At 41.0% G+C, this 18,381-nt stretch overlaps 1 protein-coding gene across 3 annotated transcripts in view; it reads right to left on the minus strand.

The window, feature by feature from the left end:
• The window catches only part of ppp1r13ba (protein phosphatase 1, regulatory subunit 13Ba), a 54,546-nt gene continuing 36,165 nt past the window's right edge, over positions 1-18,381 (minus strand). For all 3 annotated transcript variants that reach the window (XM_058615364.1, XM_058615363.1, XM_058615365.1), the window contains 18 exons: positions 16,623-16,679; positions 16,407-16,527; positions 15,599-15,678; positions 15,258-15,401; positions 15,045-15,185; positions 14,754-14,949; positions 10,533-10,579; positions 9,581-9,788; positions 9,121-9,348; positions 8,801-9,010; positions 7,513-7,663; positions 7,381-7,418; positions 6,398-6,744; positions 5,795-5,932; positions 4,084-4,217; positions 3,035-3,201; positions 2,404-2,603; positions 1-1,665 (listed from right to left, as the gene is read on the minus strand). In XM_058615364.1, coding sequence (XP_058471347.1) covers positions 1,624-1,665; positions 2,404-2,603; positions 3,035-3,201; positions 4,084-4,217; positions 5,795-5,932; positions 6,398-6,744; positions 7,381-7,418; positions 7,513-7,663; positions 8,801-9,010; positions 9,121-9,348; positions 9,581-9,788; positions 10,533-10,579; positions 14,754-14,949; positions 15,045-15,185; positions 15,258-15,401; positions 15,599-15,678; positions 16,407-16,527; positions 16,623-16,679 — 2,649 coding nt within the window. In that variant the 3' untranslated portion in view covers positions 1-1,623. The remainder of the gene's footprint in view (positions 1,666-2,403; positions 2,604-3,034; positions 3,202-4,083; positions 4,218-5,794; positions 5,933-6,397; positions 6,745-7,380; positions 7,419-7,512; positions 7,664-8,800; positions 9,011-9,120; positions 9,349-9,580; positions 9,789-10,532; positions 10,580-14,753; positions 14,950-15,044; positions 15,186-15,257; positions 15,402-15,598; positions 15,679-16,406; positions 16,528-16,622; positions 16,680-18,381) is intronic.

The following is an 18,381-nucleotide window of genomic DNA, read 5'->3' on the forward strand; positions in this document are numbered from 1 at the left end:
TCAAACTTCACTTCAATTTATTGCTTCATATTTTACACTGCATGTGTCAACAGAAAGTGATGCTTTATTTTGTGTCAAAAATGTCAATGTACACTAGGTGGCAGCAGTGAGAGGTGCCAGCTCTAACAGGAAGAAACAAGTGTGTCCTAAAAATAATAATAATAATAATAACATAATAATATAAAAACAATGTATTGCTTGAGATAAAACAAACAGAAAAAAATATAATACATTTAATACAACTTTGGAAACATGGAAATAGGAAAGAAATAAAAAATAAAATCAGGTGACACTTGGAGAGTCTTCATTCACTTTAGGTTAGTTGTGATTTGAACATAGTTAGTCCAGTATAATTCATTTTGATAATTTATTTTTTAAAAGACATTCAGATCTAAGAGAACGCAGAGAAACTGATCTAACAGAGCTTTGATCAGTCATTTTAACAGCAGGCATGACTGGATTCTTAAACATTGAGCTGGCTGTTAGTTTGAAGTGTGAATGTGGTTCTACGTTTCGGTTGAAAATGTATAAATACTGGCAAACGTTATCATACCAAGAGAAAAACTGTCCATTCAACTCCTGAACAATTTGTTTTGTAAAAACAGTTTGGGCTTTCAAACAACATTTGTATTTCCTACACATTCTTCCTTTTCCTTCCTTCCTTCCTTCCCTGTTTTTCCAGCAGCAGCCATTTCACATGTGAACAGATGTTGATATGCCAGCGCTCACCAGTGCTGAGTCAAGACAAATGCAAAATACACAAAGGCTGAGGTCAGCGGTAATGTCTGACAGATGCTTTTTCACATCAGTTTGCAAAAACAGAACTACATCATTTATCTGACATAACCCAAAAAACCCATGCTGTAATATATCATTGTAAACACTGTTTTGGAAGTTGATGTCAATCTCAGCAGCCATTGTTCAGTTGCTTGCCTTGATCAGTCTCATCACCGCATTTTCAACGTCGTTCCTGGCGACTGCTTCTGCCACAGCAGTGACCCTAACCTGACCTGCTTCCACACACATTCACCTGTTCTCTCTCCTCACTTTCACATGACACCTCGCCACACACACTTTCCCCTGCTCCAACTCGTAAAATCACATCCCACGGAATGAATCTTCCATCCCACGTCACATGACGCCCACTGAGAAAATACAACACATCCCCATTTGCTTTGAGAAGCTTGGCTGCATGAAAATCCTAACGTGTGTTTTTGTTGTTGATATTCACAGATCAATGTGTCAGTCGCGTTGGGAGCTAAATGAACTGAAGTGGATGTTAAAGCTACATCTTTGTTTCTCTACTCAGCGTCTGTCATGCGGCTGAACGTGCCAAGCTACTGTTGCTCAAAATAAGATGCGGGCAATTTCTCTAAGTCTGCAGCAACTCAGTCAAAAAAGGCTCCATGCTATGACTCCACCACAACATGGCTGTGTTGTTCCAGCGTCACATCCACAAACACTTTTTTCAGCAAATCTTTGACCTCCCTCTTCTCCCTTGTCACTTCTTCATCCACTGTTCCCTCTTCCTTCTAATGCCTCTGCCCTAATTCTGCGACTGCTCCTCTTCCTCTCTGAGTGCACACGCCTGCTGTGAGGAGCATGTAACCCCTGATCTGGGCCTCATGCCAGTGAGCGTTGTCTGGGTTTGATCCTTGGATACAGCTGAGAGAGAGAGAGAGAGAGAGAGAGAGAGAGAGAGAGAGCAGTGTCACTACACCATGTTGACATTGTCCACAAAGTGTATGAACATCTTAAACATCTTAATCTGCCATAAAGAAACACTGTGCAACATTTAGGAGGGTTTGTTGGGTTTATTTCAATATAAATATGTTTGTTTAAGTGTATAATCACTTTCAAATAAACATCATTTTGGGTTTCATGGCCTTTAAATCATAGATATTATACATATTTAAAGGAAAATAGATGATAAAGTACTGGTTTCAAGTGTGAACGTCCAGTTTCAAAAAACTGACACGGTGCCATTCTATGCTTAGATTAAGTATTTGATTCTGTACGTAAGGCAAGGAACTTGCTTCACAGAGTCTGCCATCGTGTGCCGCCATGTAAACTTACGCTTCAAAGTGGAAGATTACTGTGCAAATATATGCATGACATGATATGATATGATATGATATGTAACCATGTGTGTTTGTCTTGTGTAATTACTCGCAATTCTTATTTATGAATGCATTGATCTGGGGAAGCTCCCATAATCTTGTTGTACACTCGCTGCACAATGACAATAAAGGCTATTTTCTATTCTATTTTACTCTATTCCTGAGCACATGTAGACGTGGAAAATATGATCCAGCCTCTTTGTTACAGACTCATTTTATGGTCCTAATGTTGTAGCTTGTGAAGCTTTTGTGTGGAGCGTTAGGGTGTCGCGTGATCTCTCACCCCCAGCAGGTTCCTGGGTACGTAGCCCTCCTGGTCGTTCAGTCGCGCCCACCACCACTCTGTCTCATTGTCATCATGTCGTCGAAGCACGGTGAGGGCGCTGCCCTCGCTGAAGGAGAGCTCGTCATCCTCCTGAGCTGTGTAGTCCCACAGAGCGTAGACCAGGCCTTTGTTCATCACACCCAACTTTTCCTGGACACCTGAGGCAGATACAGGAAGTCATCAGTAGTAAGTATAATCCTTTTGTTTTGTTTTGTCTTGACATTACAGTTCAGTAACTTCATGGTAATAGTATTGAGGTAACACCATTTTTCCTAATGCAATTTCCAACTTGGTGATATTTTCCATGAAAAAGCCAGGTATTATCTTGATAATGCGACTTACCAGAGGCTTCCGTCAGTGTGATACCTTCCCATTAAATTATTTTTGAATTAAATTGATTGATAATTATGTCATAAAGTTGAAATTCATTTTTCCTTATGTCCCACAAGCATTTAAGCACAAATAAGATACTTTTACAATAATATCACTTATCTATTACAACATGATTTACAATCCTTTCTTATCTTATGTGAATTGTGAGGAAAAACTATTCTAAAACTGATTTCAGTGCCTCTCTGTGTTTACCTACCATAGAGGAACTGAGAACACTGTGTGTATCCGTCCTCCATCTCTTCACATTTGTCCGCTGCCGTCTCCACGTCGCTAATTGTAGTTGCAAAAATGGCCGCCCCGGACTCCACCAGCATCTTGCAGAGATGGACGCTGTTACAGGACGCAGCACAGTGTAGAGGAGTCCTGGGAGGGACGACATTAAAACACAACTTCAAACATTTGGCTGGAATATTTGAATCTAACAGGCTGAACACAGCTGATCATGAAACAGGCTGACAATTGCAACTACTGCTGTATTTGCTGTTCATTTTCTTAGCAATGACGTTGACTGAATTAAAAGTAAAATAAAAAATGAAGGTGATAAAAGCAAAAATAATTTTTAATAACTATTATTAATTACAATAATGAGGGTGAAAGATACTAAGCCATACCAGCTGTAACTGTAAGCTGCACTTGCTACATTAAGTAGACACACACATAAATGTTTTAAATGTAAATATGATACATTCTGAAGTGAAAAATGACATAGTTGATAAAAAATTCAAAAATTATCCTAAGTATTATCCTGTTCTGTGAGATTATTTTCGTTAAAGAAAGAGCATTGGTGATCAGTGCTTGCTTAGTCTGGTCTGACACCATTTATTTAACGTGAGGTGCCGCTCATAACGGTGACAAGTAAACTTAATTACTCAGACGAATTGTGACCCTATTGGCGCGCCATAGATTTGGCTCTTTTCGCCACTTCCCAAAGGGAAGAACTGTGTTCAAAGCAAAAGGAAAGCTGTCGTTGATTGAGTACAGCCTTGCAGCTGGGTACCTGAGTAAGTCACATGCAAAGCGAATTGTTGGACAGTTATGTCATCAAAAGTTTACATAAGAGACGTCCCTTGCAGTTATAGACAGAAATCTCTTCCTACTTTTATGGCAGCTGAGTCAAAAATGAATTCTGAAATGTGATTATATCTGTAAATATCTGAGGTCCAGCGTCACTGCCACAGAGTGTGTTCATGACCCAAGAACCACAGTCACTCCTGTCCTTCAACAGTCATTGTTCAAAGTACTGACCATCCGTCACTGTCAGCTGCATTGACGTTCACTCCGAAGTCCAGCAGGAACTTGACTGTATGGTGATGTCCAGCACAGACAGCATTATGAAGAGGAGTTATGCCTTCATCGTTAGGCATACTGGGATTTTCCACCTTGAAGTCAGATGATGAGGAAATATACACACACTTATTAGAATTGAATCAAATGATGATGCTTAATCTTGGAGTGTTGAGACAGTGTTGAGAAACCCTTGTGGTGAGCATTAAACAGGTGCCTGATTTCACTGTTAACCCCAGGATAGTACTAGTACATTGTTTGGAACAGCTTGTAAATCACTGGGTTTTCGAGTTTTAGTACCTCAGGACATAATATATATGAGAGCAACAGCTAGAGTTTGCATTTCGAAGAGTCAGTTAGCACTTCTGTCCAGCCTCAGAGAAAGAAAGGCGTCAGGGGGAGACGGAGATTCACATCTAAAAAGATTTAGTTCCCCGGGGCTCTGCGCTGCTGTAACACACAGAAACAGTGTGAGTGCGCCCCTCAGCAATATGTCTGCACACCTGACAACAGAGACCACATCTCCCATGACAGTATTGCTGAGGATCAAAGATATGCTGTCCTGACGGTATTGGAAGCTTCAAATCCTTTTGAGGTAACCTGCGTGTCTGTGAGTGAACGATGTTTATGGGCATGTTAAATATTCCTCTGCTGCACAGGGGATATTTTTCCCCCACAACACAACTATTAAAAAATATATCACAGCATTTTAGAAGTGGAAATCATTGAGATTTAGTTCAAAAAGCTGCTGAAGTTTCCAGGTCAATGCAGATTACGGTGATCTACAGAGGGATGAGGGTTGTAGTCATGTGTCTTGCCCTTAATTTTTATCTTCCTTCAACCACATCCTTTAATGTTAATGAAAAAAAAACACTTCCTTGTGTAAAGGGAACATACAGTACAGTAGGTCTATCCTAAGAAAGAGGTCAGTTTGTTATGGTGTCCCTCAAGACACTGCACCGGGTCCATTACTTTTCTTTATGCTAAACCAAGCGATGCTGATATCTAAGTAAATTATCTTTTAATTGCTCAACAATTCTGTCAATCTCTCTTCAGGGATTATAGGCTCAGTAAAAGGGCTGCACAATGACACCTTTAAAAATCAAAATTGCAATTTGAAAGAATGCAACTACTGCATCACAAAGGCTACAATTATTCTATTCATATATTTTCATATTTTACCCAAATTGTTCATCCCTTGTCAGTAATATGACCAAGCTAGTGTGCAAACGCACCTCAAAGCCAAGTAACAAGGTAATCCTAATATGTCTGCTGCTGGCTGACACATGAACCTCACTGACAAACCCTTTTACTGAAGTTTTTATTTCACTGTGCTGTAGATTCTGACAACTACACTATTAAGTTTGATGCCTTTTACAACAATAGCAGTGAGGTGAACCCTTGTGTTCTCAGGTATTGTTCTGACAGGCTTCCTAAAAGAAGCCGTTAGATCCTAGAGTGCTACACGAAAGACAGAAAGTTCGCAAATACTGAAACTATTACCTTATAGTTGTTTGTATAAGATTCATAATATATGTATGTCATATTTGGGAGTTTAGTGAAGTTTATTTCCCTCAACATTTTGTGGTTGACTGTAAGGTTCACATTTTGTGATATGTTTGCACGTACACTATGAAGTCAGTTCAGCCTTCAACATAATGCTATGTCTCACCTCATAGATAATTCTCTGGACCAGATCAAACTCTCCCTCTAACGAAGCATCCAGCAGCAGAGCAAGAGGGTTAAACTTGACTCTGAGGCCGTGGCCTGTTCGCTCCGATGACGGCTTCTTCAGGTTGGTTCGCTTCACCTGCAGCAGAGAGAGAGAAAGTTAAGTACTTACAGATTAATCTGGCACGTTGGCCTTGAGTGACAATACAATGACCTTGTATTTGTTATTATAAGGCTATCAGCAACACATTACAAGGGATATCACCAAGCAGCTGAACATAATATGCTGAGAAACAAGTGAGAGTGTGTTTATCCAGTCTGTTGGGCTTAAAGCTGCAGTGTGATGTTGGTTATTATTCTGTCTCTGAGACAATCTGACATTATTTGTATGCTGCGTCCTGTATCTATCTTCACATGAAATAAATCACTTCCCGTGTGCAGCGTGGGGATGTGACACTGGTTGACACAAGAACTAAGCACCACTCTACTGAGAATCACGGAGAGTCACCTGGAGCCGAGAGGCTTAACTGTGAGAATTTGACAATGTCATTTCAATGTAACGGACATTTGTTTACATCTAAAAGATTCACACTAATCTGTTTACCTTAGGCAGTGAAGGTGCTGCAGCAGGTGATGGAGAGGCGTGACCTGCAGGGTTTAGGGCCGGACTAGATCCTCTCTTGTTATTATTGTTCTGGTCTTCTTGCCTCAATGCAAGACGTGGGCTAGTTTGGGTGGAGGGAGTAGTGCCTGCTGTTGCTTTTGTCTCTTTGGATGTTTCTGTGGCAACAGAAGGAGGTGACAAACGTCTGGAATCTAAGTTCAGGTTCTGGACTTTTCCCTCCACAGCTGCAATACTGATGTCTTTGTCGCCACTTTCTACATTCCCATTGGCTGAGTGGATGTTGTCCATGTCGCCTAAAAGGCAGTCGGGCTGGTAGAAAGTGCTGCCTGCAGAAATGAAACGGACAATTTAAGCATGGTTTAATTGTGGAGTAGCATTTTGATCCTTGGTTAAACACACACTATAATGTTGTTCCCAAACTTTTAAAGTCACTGTCTCACCCGAATAATCCACTGGAGCAGGCAACCCCAAGTACAGTATGTCACAGACACTCCATTATGAAGTATTCCAAAATGTGAGATGTGGGTCAGGCTTCCCAAACCATCTATTTGGGGACCCATTTTTTTAAAAATAGCAAGTATTGTGACCTAAATCGCAATAAAAACATGACAAGAGACAAATGTGTGCATAATAAAGTGACTATTACAGCCATATCTGCAACACTGCAGTGCCTAATACCACTTTTAATTGATAGTCATTTCCAAGAGATTTTGGCCGATTAATTAAAACTTCATTTGATGCATCTGATTTTAAACATATACATGTGAATCTAAAAGGTTGGGAAATTCTGCAAAATTTGACTGGAGACCCAAAAAAACTCAGATTATTTTTGAATATTTCCACAACCATAAGGTGACCCATGGACATGATCTCACAATCCACATTTGGGTTGGGATCCACAGTTTGAATCACCTGCTTCAGTAGGTGAGACCCTTTCTCATCATCACATCACAGTGTCTTACCTGAGCCTACTTCCATGCCTCCTGCCAGTGTGTTGAACCTGCAGAAATGAAAGAATTCTTTCAGTTTAATGCCTATACATCAGTCTTTAAAAACAGTTTTGTCTCTGTGGCGTGATACAGAGCAGCACTCACCTCTGGTACAGAAGTTTTTGGATGTTTGGTCCCTGGGGGCCCTCGGGTTCAGTGATTGAGCTGCGTTTCTTCAGCGGTCGCGGAGCGTTACTGGGGCGTCGGCGCAGAACCTCCAGGTCCACATCACTCTGGTAACGTAGCTGGGAGTGGGCTGTGGAGCAGCATGTGCAAGGTGAGTCTGTGGTGATTATAACTAAGCCTTTTTTTTTCTTGGGTTAAAATGATGGTTCAGGTTTTTTGAAGTGTGGTTGCATGACTTTCTGACACATAGTCAGAGGGGACTGTGCAAAGCTTGCCCCCTGCACAGAGAACCTGCTCATCATCACTTTAAAAATGGATTTGGACTTCTGCACCAAAGTCCAAAAAAGAAAATCAGTGTTTTAAACGGGGACACAAGAGCTAGTGATGCCGTTAGGGCTGCAACTAAGTTCTTGCTTGGTTCGTAAAATGTCCGATAATGTTGAAAAATGTTGATCAGTGGAAATTATGGTTCCTAAATAAATGTCTTGTTTTGTCCACAAGCAAGACACAAAAATGATTCAGTTTTAATCTTTGTTATATGCAGCAAATAAACCAGAAAATATTCACATTTAAGAAGGTCAAAAATCTGAAAACACTCAAACTGAATAATTATCAAAATAGTTGATAATTCATTTAGAAATCAATTAATGATTGATTAATTGAATAATCGCTGCAGCCCTCTAGCTGTCTTGTTTGAAAATGTGTCAAAGACAGATTCCATTGTCGGTGACTTACTCAATCTGAACTATACCTTTATTACTTTATCAATCATCTTGTTCTTCACGTACCAGTTTATCAAGTAATTCTCTGTCATTTTAAATATAATTTCCATTTTTCTAAGGAAACTTGTAAATGACAAACACCATCATTCTCTCGTTGCTTTGCCTCTTCTCCTTCTTTCTGTAAGTTGGCATTCATAATGTTGCATAACGGATCTCAAATGTCGTTAAACTATTACTACTAGTATTACTGTCTTCCTCTGTTCCGTTCCCTTGTCTTCCACTAGCAAATAATTTATTTTACTCTCCTTCTTCTCCTTTGAAAAGAAAGGGGGAAGGGAGAAGGAAAAATGTCTTACTTTGCTTTCCCTTTTCTACATAAAACAGAAATAAAGGGAAAGAGAAGAATGCCAACTGCTATAAAACAACATTCTTTTTGAGGGGATGCTTGGAAGGAGAGAGACTAGGTCAAGAAAAGAGAGGTGACGTTCCCGATGCCAACTGCCATAAAACACCGTGAACTATCAAATAAATCTGATTTATCTTACCAACTGGGGTGAGTTTTGTGGGACTGAGAGGGCGAGGGATGTTATCTACGCTTGGTGGAGGCAGGATTTGCCCATCGCTGCTCTCTCCTCCTTTTCCACCTTCTTTATCTGTTACATCTTCTCCTGCTTTTAATCCTCCTCCTCCTCCGTGGAGGAAAGGGACTGGGGATGGAGAGGCGGAGGACGTGGGGAGGATGGGTTTGCCATAGACTGCAGAGAGAAGGGGAAAGGGACAGAATTTATAATGTAGTGTGTGCAACAGCATCTTAATAATATGCAAAATAACCTCTAATCTTTAATTGAATGTGAAGTTTAAGAACCTGCTTTGACGGTCGTCCTGTTGTTGAGAGAGCCATAGTTTTTAGCCTGAGGCTGCTGGAGGTACATGCTGTAGATGGAGCTGCTGTTCATAGTGGCGGGACCCTTCCTGGGGGACTGGGGTCTGGAGGGATGGTCAGGGACGTACGGACGTACGGCCACTGCTGGAGGGGGATCTGTGCGCTCTGCTTGTGGGGACCGTGGAGAGGACTGAGCGATGCTGGCAGAGCCTGTAACACAGAGAGTGAAAAAACTTAATGTACAATTGAATCAGTCAAACACCAGATAGCACTCTGACACCGGCACGCCTCCGGCACCAAACCATATTTTGAACCAGCCAACCAACCAACCAACCAGGTGAACTGTTACACCATCAGTGGGCATGTAGCTGGGAGGAAGAGGGATACAAATATAAAGGTGCTGTTTGACTCATCAAGTGAAAGACAACTGTGTTTTAATCACCTGGGCTTGATTTAGGAGGGACAGCGATTCGCTGGTGTATTTGCTGTGACGAGGAAGATAATGAAGAGGAGGGTGAAGTGTTGGTGCTGCTGCTGGACCGAGGCCAGCCCAGGGTACCAGGGGCAGAGCGGGGCAGGGAGCTGGTGGCACAGTGATGACCTGCAGCCTGGTGGATGGCACTGGGGTAAGTACCATAACTGGAGGGAAGCTGGTGGCAGAGGGAGACAGAACATTTTCAAATGTGTCTTTTTTTGTTTGTTGTTCTTTTTTTTTGTTTCTCCTGATATACTTTTTTGTGTTGAAAGGTTCACATTTACTTAACTGACCTACAAACCTGTACTTCCAGAAAGCAATAAATGTTTTACTAAATACATTATGTCAATGGATGAATGATATTGATTTTGATAAAGATAATGTTCACATTAATTCCTGCTGCATGTTGTATATTATTATATACATTACTCTATCTTTATAATGTCTAATATTTCATGTTTTTCAACAGTTTTTATACTTCTGGACGTTTATAATGTATGTTTAGTTTGTATTACCTTTACCTTTTTTACTATCTGTACTGCTGTAGCGTTGCAAATGTCTACATTTTCAGACTAAAAAAAAAGGAATGTCTTGTCTTATTACTGCTAATAGTACAATTAGAAATAAAGTTTTTAACATAATCAACCTTCTTCGCAATTTTTGGCGAATTTCACTGATGGTGATCAGAATAAAAACAACACTCATTGATTAATGATAATGAAGTGTTTTCAGCAGCATCATGGTTAAATCAGTAAATAATAGACCATTACTGTTATTTTTATATAAATATTCAATGTGCTTTTTATTTTTACATACGTATATATATTTTTTTTTTCGATTTATCTGTATGTGAATTGAAGTGAAATGTTTGAGTACTTCCTCCACTACTGATTACTAGTAACTAGTGTCGAAACAGTACCTGTTCTGGACTGTTGGTCCTCCAGTCAGACCATGATGCTTCATTGGCTAAATGGAGAGAAAGAGAGAGAGAGAGAGAGAGAGAGAGAGAGAGAGAGAGAGGAGGGATGTTGAGAAAGGGACAAGGTTTACAACAGGAAAAGGCATTTAAGGAGAGGAAGAGCCAAAGACAGATACAAACAGATGTTGACAACAGATGAAAGCTGTGATGGAGTTAAAGGCACAAGCAGAATGGATTTTTAGGCATCAAGTGATCAGGGAGAGAATAAAACCTCTTGTCAAGTCAAAAACTGGGATTATTTTGCCCAGCTGTCCCAACAGTTCTGGCACACACCAGAATAACAGTGATTAACTGCTTTGGCGCCAGTAGCCAGTACAGTAAGTACAGTAAGTACAGTGAGTGACCGCTGCTGCTGCTGCTGTGACCTGCTGACCATAGGAACAGTCATGACAGGAAACAAAGAGTCAGCTCTGGACAAAGTGGAAACAGATTAGATGTAGAGAGACAGTAGGAATAAAAAGTGCAGCAGTGTGACAGTACGTCCTGCTGCAACAGGTTCAACCTTTTATTTAATGTAACGTCTTAAGCTGATGTGATAGTGAAACTTAGTTTTCTGTGTATGTTGGCCCTGTTGTAATTAGCTGGTGACGCCTGATTTGAACCCTGCCTTTCACCCGATGTTAGCTGGGAGAGATGATATGATGATAATAACAGATGGATCTGACTTAAGGCATTTGTTGTGCTTGATTAATCATGTAACTGTGATGTGCAAGTACAGGCTTTGAAGAGACATGAGGATACTTCACATTATAATCTGTTTCTCTTTCTTATATAAGTTTTCTGCATGTCACTTGTCCTGCAGGTTTGAAAAAAAAAATCAGGCAGGTTCAATCAGGAAAGGTGTGCTATGACTAAGTGTTTAAAGTAACCATGGTGATGGATGTTGGGGAATTTAAAAAAAAAATATTCCTGTAGAGGAAAATAATGAAATTAATTACGGTACTGTGCTTCTTCAAAATTAGTTTCACCTTTTGCAGGTTTCAGATTTTGTCATGAGAGTTTTTCAGCTCTATTTTTCAACCCATTTTAGTTTCTCCTCTCATAGTTCCCCACTCTTTGACTTGACACACACATTAATCGCTAATTTTGCAGATAAATTGACTCTGGACTGCGTTTATATAAACATGTATCTATACATCACTATTAACATTTGACAGCTTTAATCTCTCTAACCGCAACAACAGGTGTTGTATAATACTCTTGTTATCACACACACACACACACATAGACTTATTTTCTTTCACTGCTGTGTCTGACTGCACAGTAAACTGTTGACATGATTTACAACAATGTTTTTTCCGCATTATATAAGCAGGGATCGTAAATAGAGCTGTGACTTTTGCTCGGGCATTCAACAACACAATGTTATTTCTAGCATTGCTGGTTCACGTCCACTGACATACACACACAAGTTCAACGAAACGAGAAATGTGGACATGTAAATGTGTGTGTTCATCTGTCAAATATGTCAAACGATTACATGATTTATGAGCGTTTTTAAAGGGAAAACATAGCAGCAGATTTGCAGCGGACATCAGGTGTGAGTGACGCAGCTGATCGCTGACACAACTGTTATTCAGTGTGGTCCATGTGACACAGGCAGTGAGACCACGTGCCTTAAATTTAGACATTGCCTAACACTGTGAATGTGACAGCAGGAGTCAGGGAAATCACTGCCAACTCAATTAAACCTATAATGGATTTTATTACCTTTAGGTCAGAATGTTTTATTATTCTGACTTTGCCGATGTGGCTGAAAATAATAAACGTCTTCACTGTTTTTAACCTTCTGATAGCAGACAGGAAGATTTGAAAGAATAATCAGACATGAAACTCAGTCTACACTGTGGTTTGCACTGTTTATTTTCTATTGGCTGGTCGACCTAACCCTGAGCAGCTGCTGGATATCAGATGTCATGTTTGTGTCCTCAGACACATAACATGACCCTCATTTTCTGCAGCAGACTCAATTATGTCCTCTCTTCTAACCATCTGGTCCCTATATAGTTGCACACTCCACAACCACGCTTCATTTGGAATCACCTTGTGGTGAAATGATGTAGGAATCTACTACAGACAGGCTTGATGTGTGTGTGGGTGGTGCTGCTACTCAATGGCTACATCCACATTACTCATTTTTTGTTTTGAAATGCATTCATTCTGCCGAGGGTGTGCCTGCCGTGCACAGGGGCTTTTCAAAACCCAATTTTTCAACACTGTTAGAAAATCACAGAGGCTGCAGTTCAGTCGTTCTATCTTTCAGATCCCAGAATGCTCTATGTTCTTCAATCAAAACAGCAATAAGTAAATGTTAGAAACTCTGATATTTGCATTAGTTGATGTTTTGATGGTAAGTCATGTGATGATTCTTTTGTTTGAAAATGCTGTTTTCAAATGAAAATGTCGGATTATGCCTGTTACTGGACTTAATGTTAGTTCAGAGGTCTCAAACTCGCGGCCTGTGGGCCCCATGTGGCACCCCCAATTAATTTCATGCGACCCACTACTCGAGTTATAATGAGTTATTCCTGTATGTTTGTTTTATTCACAGACTTTTATTTTGAAATTCAATGAAACTTCCTCACAAAAATCTATATATTTGAGTCTGAGATCCCTGCATTAGTTGGTTTCTTGCAGAGCCTTTTAGAAACTCACTGTTGTTACTGTCGTCCCCCTGAAGAGACACACGTCTCTCCCATGTCTCTGTGGACTCTGACAGAGTGATGTCTAAATCTGACACTTTCCATGTGCTGGGTGGGTTCCTGACGCCACTCGTGCCTTCCTCTGCAGGGTCACACCCACCACAGCCACAACCACCAACAGCAACGTCATCGTCGTGATGTCATAATGATAGTTATGGCAACAGTCAAAACAGCAATCACCAGCACCACCACAACATGAAGTGACAAAAAAAGTCACAAAATTATAGATGGTGTTGAAGATGACATCAAGAACAACAGATAAGTGGGAAGGAAAACAGGGAGCCAACGGACAGGAAGAGGAAAAAGAACAAGAAGTTAGAGAGGGTCAAGTAAAAGACTGCAAATAAATCTGAAGGAATTGACATAGTGGAAACTGCTGGAAAATGTATTACACCTCTGTGTGCTGGATACTTGTCTAGTAGGGTTGGGCGATATGGACCAAAACTGATATCGCGATATATTTTGTTCGAATGGCGATATGTGATATTATAACGATATTTTGAACAAAACGGGTTAGCTCGCTTGCTCACCGGTTGGCCGCTCAGCTGACAGCTGAAACAGCTGATAGCTGAAACCCGGCGTCCGGAGTGTACAACAGAAACCCGGAGACAGGAGACCAGAAACCCGGAGACCAGAGCCTCGGTGTCGGACACGGTAAGCAACGAGTCGCTGATGTGTTTTAAGTCCACTTGGAGCCAAAATCTGTGGCTAACAGCTGGTGCCGCTAAAAACTAGCGAACACAGCTCAACTTTTATTTTGTATTAACGAGTAACGAAGATGGTTAAGTAAAAGTATACATTTTATTTAGGAAAATAACAGCGCCATTTGGCAGCCCTTGGCCAAGTGGAAAGGGAACTTGGCTTGTCGCCGGTTCAAGTCCCCACCAGGTCGAAAGGGCTGGGGTACCCCTGAGCAAGGTACCCAACCCCCATTCCTCCCCGGGCGCTACCAAGTGTGGCAGCCCACTGCTCCTAATTCTAAGATGGTGAATGCAGAGAAATAATTTCCCTAAGGGGATTATTAAAGTGTATATATTCTATTCTATTCTTCTTTTTCTTAGCCACCAACTGCTCACTCTCCATTGTGTCCACCACCTTTTTTTTTCAAATGTCTGTTGTGATGCGTAACGTGGGTGGCAGAACACTACGTAGTACGTACATGTAAGGGTCGTGATTGAGCAGCTGCACTAAGCTTGTAGGCTCAGTGAGAAGCGGTCGGCTTTATTAAATAGCGTTTGCAAGGCAACATAAAAAATAATATATAAATACCGGTAGGGCGATATTGTCTCAACTACATATCTCTTTCAAAAATATACCGGTATACCTCTTACTACCGGTATATCGCCCAGCCCTACTGTCTAGAAAGTAATTAGGTCAAAAATATGCAGTCCTAGTATCTAAACTCCTTAAGATACAAGGGCCTGGATGACTGAGAACCCTCAAATGTTTTTGGACCAACCTGAGAGAGAGCGGGTGTGGCTGAGTGGGGTGGGTTTGGGTGGCGGGTCAGTTGGTAGTGGGTACACTGACTCTTGTCTCTCCTCAGCTGGAACCTGGATGTAGGGGCAGACGGCCGCCACTCGACCCAGAACTCCACCACTAGGGCGGGAGGAGGTTTGAGGGGAGGAGGGACCACCTCCGTTCATATGGTTCAACTAGAGGAGAATCAGAGGAGAAAGAGATTTTTTTAACACATCTCCACTTGCTGGTTGACTACGACTACACCATGGTGAGAAGATAAGTTTCGTACTTCTGCTCTCTTCTTGTGCAGTCGTTCTCTCAGTTCACCAATACGCTGATCCATCATTGTCACCTGGCCATTCCTCTTGTTCAGCAGCTCCTTGTTCTGGGCCAATTTGCTGTTCTGCTCCAGGTTATGGCGATTACGGGCCTGAAATGCAGCCACATGCTTACATGATAGATTCAGTGAAATCCTTTGAACAACGTCTCAATTAAACTTTACCTGCAGCTCCTGGTAGAGTTTCCTCAGCTCCAGAGCTGCAGGGCCAGACAGAGGGGATCCTCTCTGGCCAGAGGTGGGTGCCCCATGAGCTGGTGGAACAGAATGGAGGTGTCCTCTCCTCAAATCCTCCAACTGTTGAGTTAGCTAGTCAAAGAATTTTCAAAACAAAACCACTCACATGATTCCAACTGTAATCAATCAAAGTCATTTTTGGTTGAGATTGGCTCTTGCTCATTCTGCAGCTCTCAAATAAATAGAATGAATGGATTTTTTTTGTTGACCTTTGTTTGACCTTGAACGTGTAACATAAGCTCTGACTCTTTAACAATCCTGTACTTTACCTGGTCGACTCTAAACACTGCAGACTGCAGCTCCGCCTGCTTCTCCTGGAACAGGTTGCTAACATGGTCAATCTCCGCAGCTGGAAATAAACAACAGAACAAGTTCGATGTGAAATCAGAAAACTGTTATTCTCTATTTATGAGAGCATATGTGAATGTGTCTCCATTTAAGGTATAGTCGGGTTTATTTACGTGTTTGTATGAGGTACTAACACATAGTTGGCACTGACTGAGCTGTGCGTGCCCCCTCCATCGAGAACATAAGCCACTGAACAAAGAGGCTGCAATGTCACCATTAGACTGCCTTTTCTGACAGGAAACTCCTGTAATCCCCACCCCCTGCACCAAAGCCCATTAAAAAAATCTAAGATTTTGCACCATGACACACAGGAGTTTCTGATTCACTTCTTCCTCTTTCATTAATAATAACAATTTCAAATGTGTTGTTTTACCTCCTCATTTTTTGAAATTCTTTGTTTGGGTTTATCTTAGCAACACCCACTTACCAAAGAAGGCAAAAAAAAAAATGCTGATTTTCTCTATGGACATTGGTGCGGGAGAGTTTTTAGTGTTCCTGCTGGCAACCATGTTCTCACTGAATGTCTCCAGCTGGATCATGACACAGCGGGCCAGCAGGGGGCACATGCAGCTCAGGCTGCCTTGACTACTGTAATGTGTCGGTGCCTCAGACAACCACGCCTCAGAAAACCTGAATTATGACTTTAAGCTGAATATATTTTAAGGTACATCAGGACAATTGAACAGCAGATAAAATAGTGAGTAGTGGGTAGTGTGGGTTTGGGCTTACAGAGGTTGCCGTTGATCAGTTTACTGTAGTCCACTTGTCCTCTCATGGCTCGGATCTTCTTCAGCTTTGCTTCCTGAGTCTCGACTCGCTCCTTCAGCCGCTGCAGCTTCTCAGCTTCAGACTAAACCAGACAAGGGAACAACACATTTTCTTTTAAATTAAACGAGCATGTGAGTGATGAACTGAAGTACTGATAGACAGACACATGGATCCAACCTGTGTCTGTCCCTGGTTAGTTCTGCCTCCCTGGTGAAGATACCTCAGTCTCTGCTCCTGCAGGAAAAGAAGACAAAGACATGATGTATTTTGAAGCTCTCATTTGTTTCCAGCTACCTTGGCAGAATGATAACACAGTTATGACTTTGGTTAGCTCATTTAAACATTTCTACACCAACTTCCAACTTCTCCATCTGTGGCAGAGTGTGGCTCTCACTTAAAATGTCTTCAGGATTAGGATTAGGATATTCTCCATTCACTTTGTCTCCCAGGTGAACCTAATGACCCTTTTTGACACCTTGACTCAGATGAAATGAACAAGTCATTGGGTGAAAGACCAGCATTGTTTGAGATTGAGAACCTTCACAGATAAACAAAACTGAATATTTTTCAAAGACAAAGTCAGAAAAAACTGCAGTAAAGGCCTGACAAAGCATTTCAAGAGAAGACGTTTGGTAAACTTTAGACATTTATTGATTATAAATGACATTAACCCACATTTTAATTATAATATTAGTTTGTGTGACTTTTGAGTGTCTGAAAATGTGGGGACTGTATTTCTTAAACTGTGAATGCAGAATTTTTTGCGAACCCTCTTGAATTACAAGAGGCACAGTAGTAAATCAAGTGACCTCACAGAGAAAAGACACCACAACTAAATCTATAATATCAAGGGATTGACCAATCACATTACAGTTCAGAGAAAAAGAGAGCCCTCTAACTGGCAGTTCCACTACACCTATTCTGTATAGGGGTCTCTTACTGGTGCTGGAGTGACTACATACCCTGCAAAATAACTTAAAAGGGAAAGAGTCAAAACATCAGACAATAAAAGCAATTAAACCACGTGTCAACATGGCAGCAAATAGAGGTAAAAAAGTTCATAATGTTAGCCTATTTGTGTCTATCTCTGTCATGTGGAGTCACTGCCAATTTATGGAACACTGGCTATATATTGCTCATTTAAGGGCCCCTTTTGGTGTGAGTATACCCAATTCTCCTCATGATTGGTACAAAAATACAAGATACAAGTTTACAGACTCCATTACACAAAACAATGTAGATCTCTGTTGGAGCCATGAAATATCCGGTACATGAGAAAAGGACTAGTTTGAGCCACACAGAATCCACAGTGTGTTGAGCTTAGAGATACATTCAGTGAACCTCGTAAATGTTGTGACTTCTGCAAACACATTCAATTCATTCAATGAACGTTGTACATTTCATCACCTCTGCAAAGACACATGCACTCCACTGGACAAATGCTGCTGCCACTTTGTGGTAATAGATGCACTACTAATTAGGTAGTCATTAGGACACTGGGGAAGTATGGAGATCATTTATTAAAATATTTTTAATATGTAATGAACATTGTTAATGCAGATTTTTAGTTAGTTTTTGACAGTTCTGAAGTTTTTCTACTTGGGTTGTGGGGAGGAGGGGTCTATCGGTCCATTAAACGGCTATGCTTCAGACTATTGTTATTCTATGAGCCTCTATCTCTTTCAGGGTTTCAGGGAAAGTGGTGAATGGTGAATAAAATGAGTATCTGTCCTCACTAATCTGATGAGAGGAGCTCAGAACAGAGAGCTATGATCCCAAAAGGTGAGTATTTTTATTATCTGATGGATTCTGATGGACTCACTTTTCCAGGGATGCTGTCCACTACAGCCTTAAAGCAAAAGGTCTACACTAGTCACGTCCTGATGATTTTTCTTTTTTTATCCACTGTGGAGTTTTTTTTCAATAATAAACTTTA

Source organism: Solea solea, chromosome 18 (assembly GCF_958295425.1).
Source record: "Solea solea chromosome 18, fSolSol10.1, whole genome shotgun sequence".
Lineage (NCBI taxonomy): Eukaryota > Metazoa > Chordata > Actinopteri > Pleuronectiformes > Soleidae > Solea > Solea solea.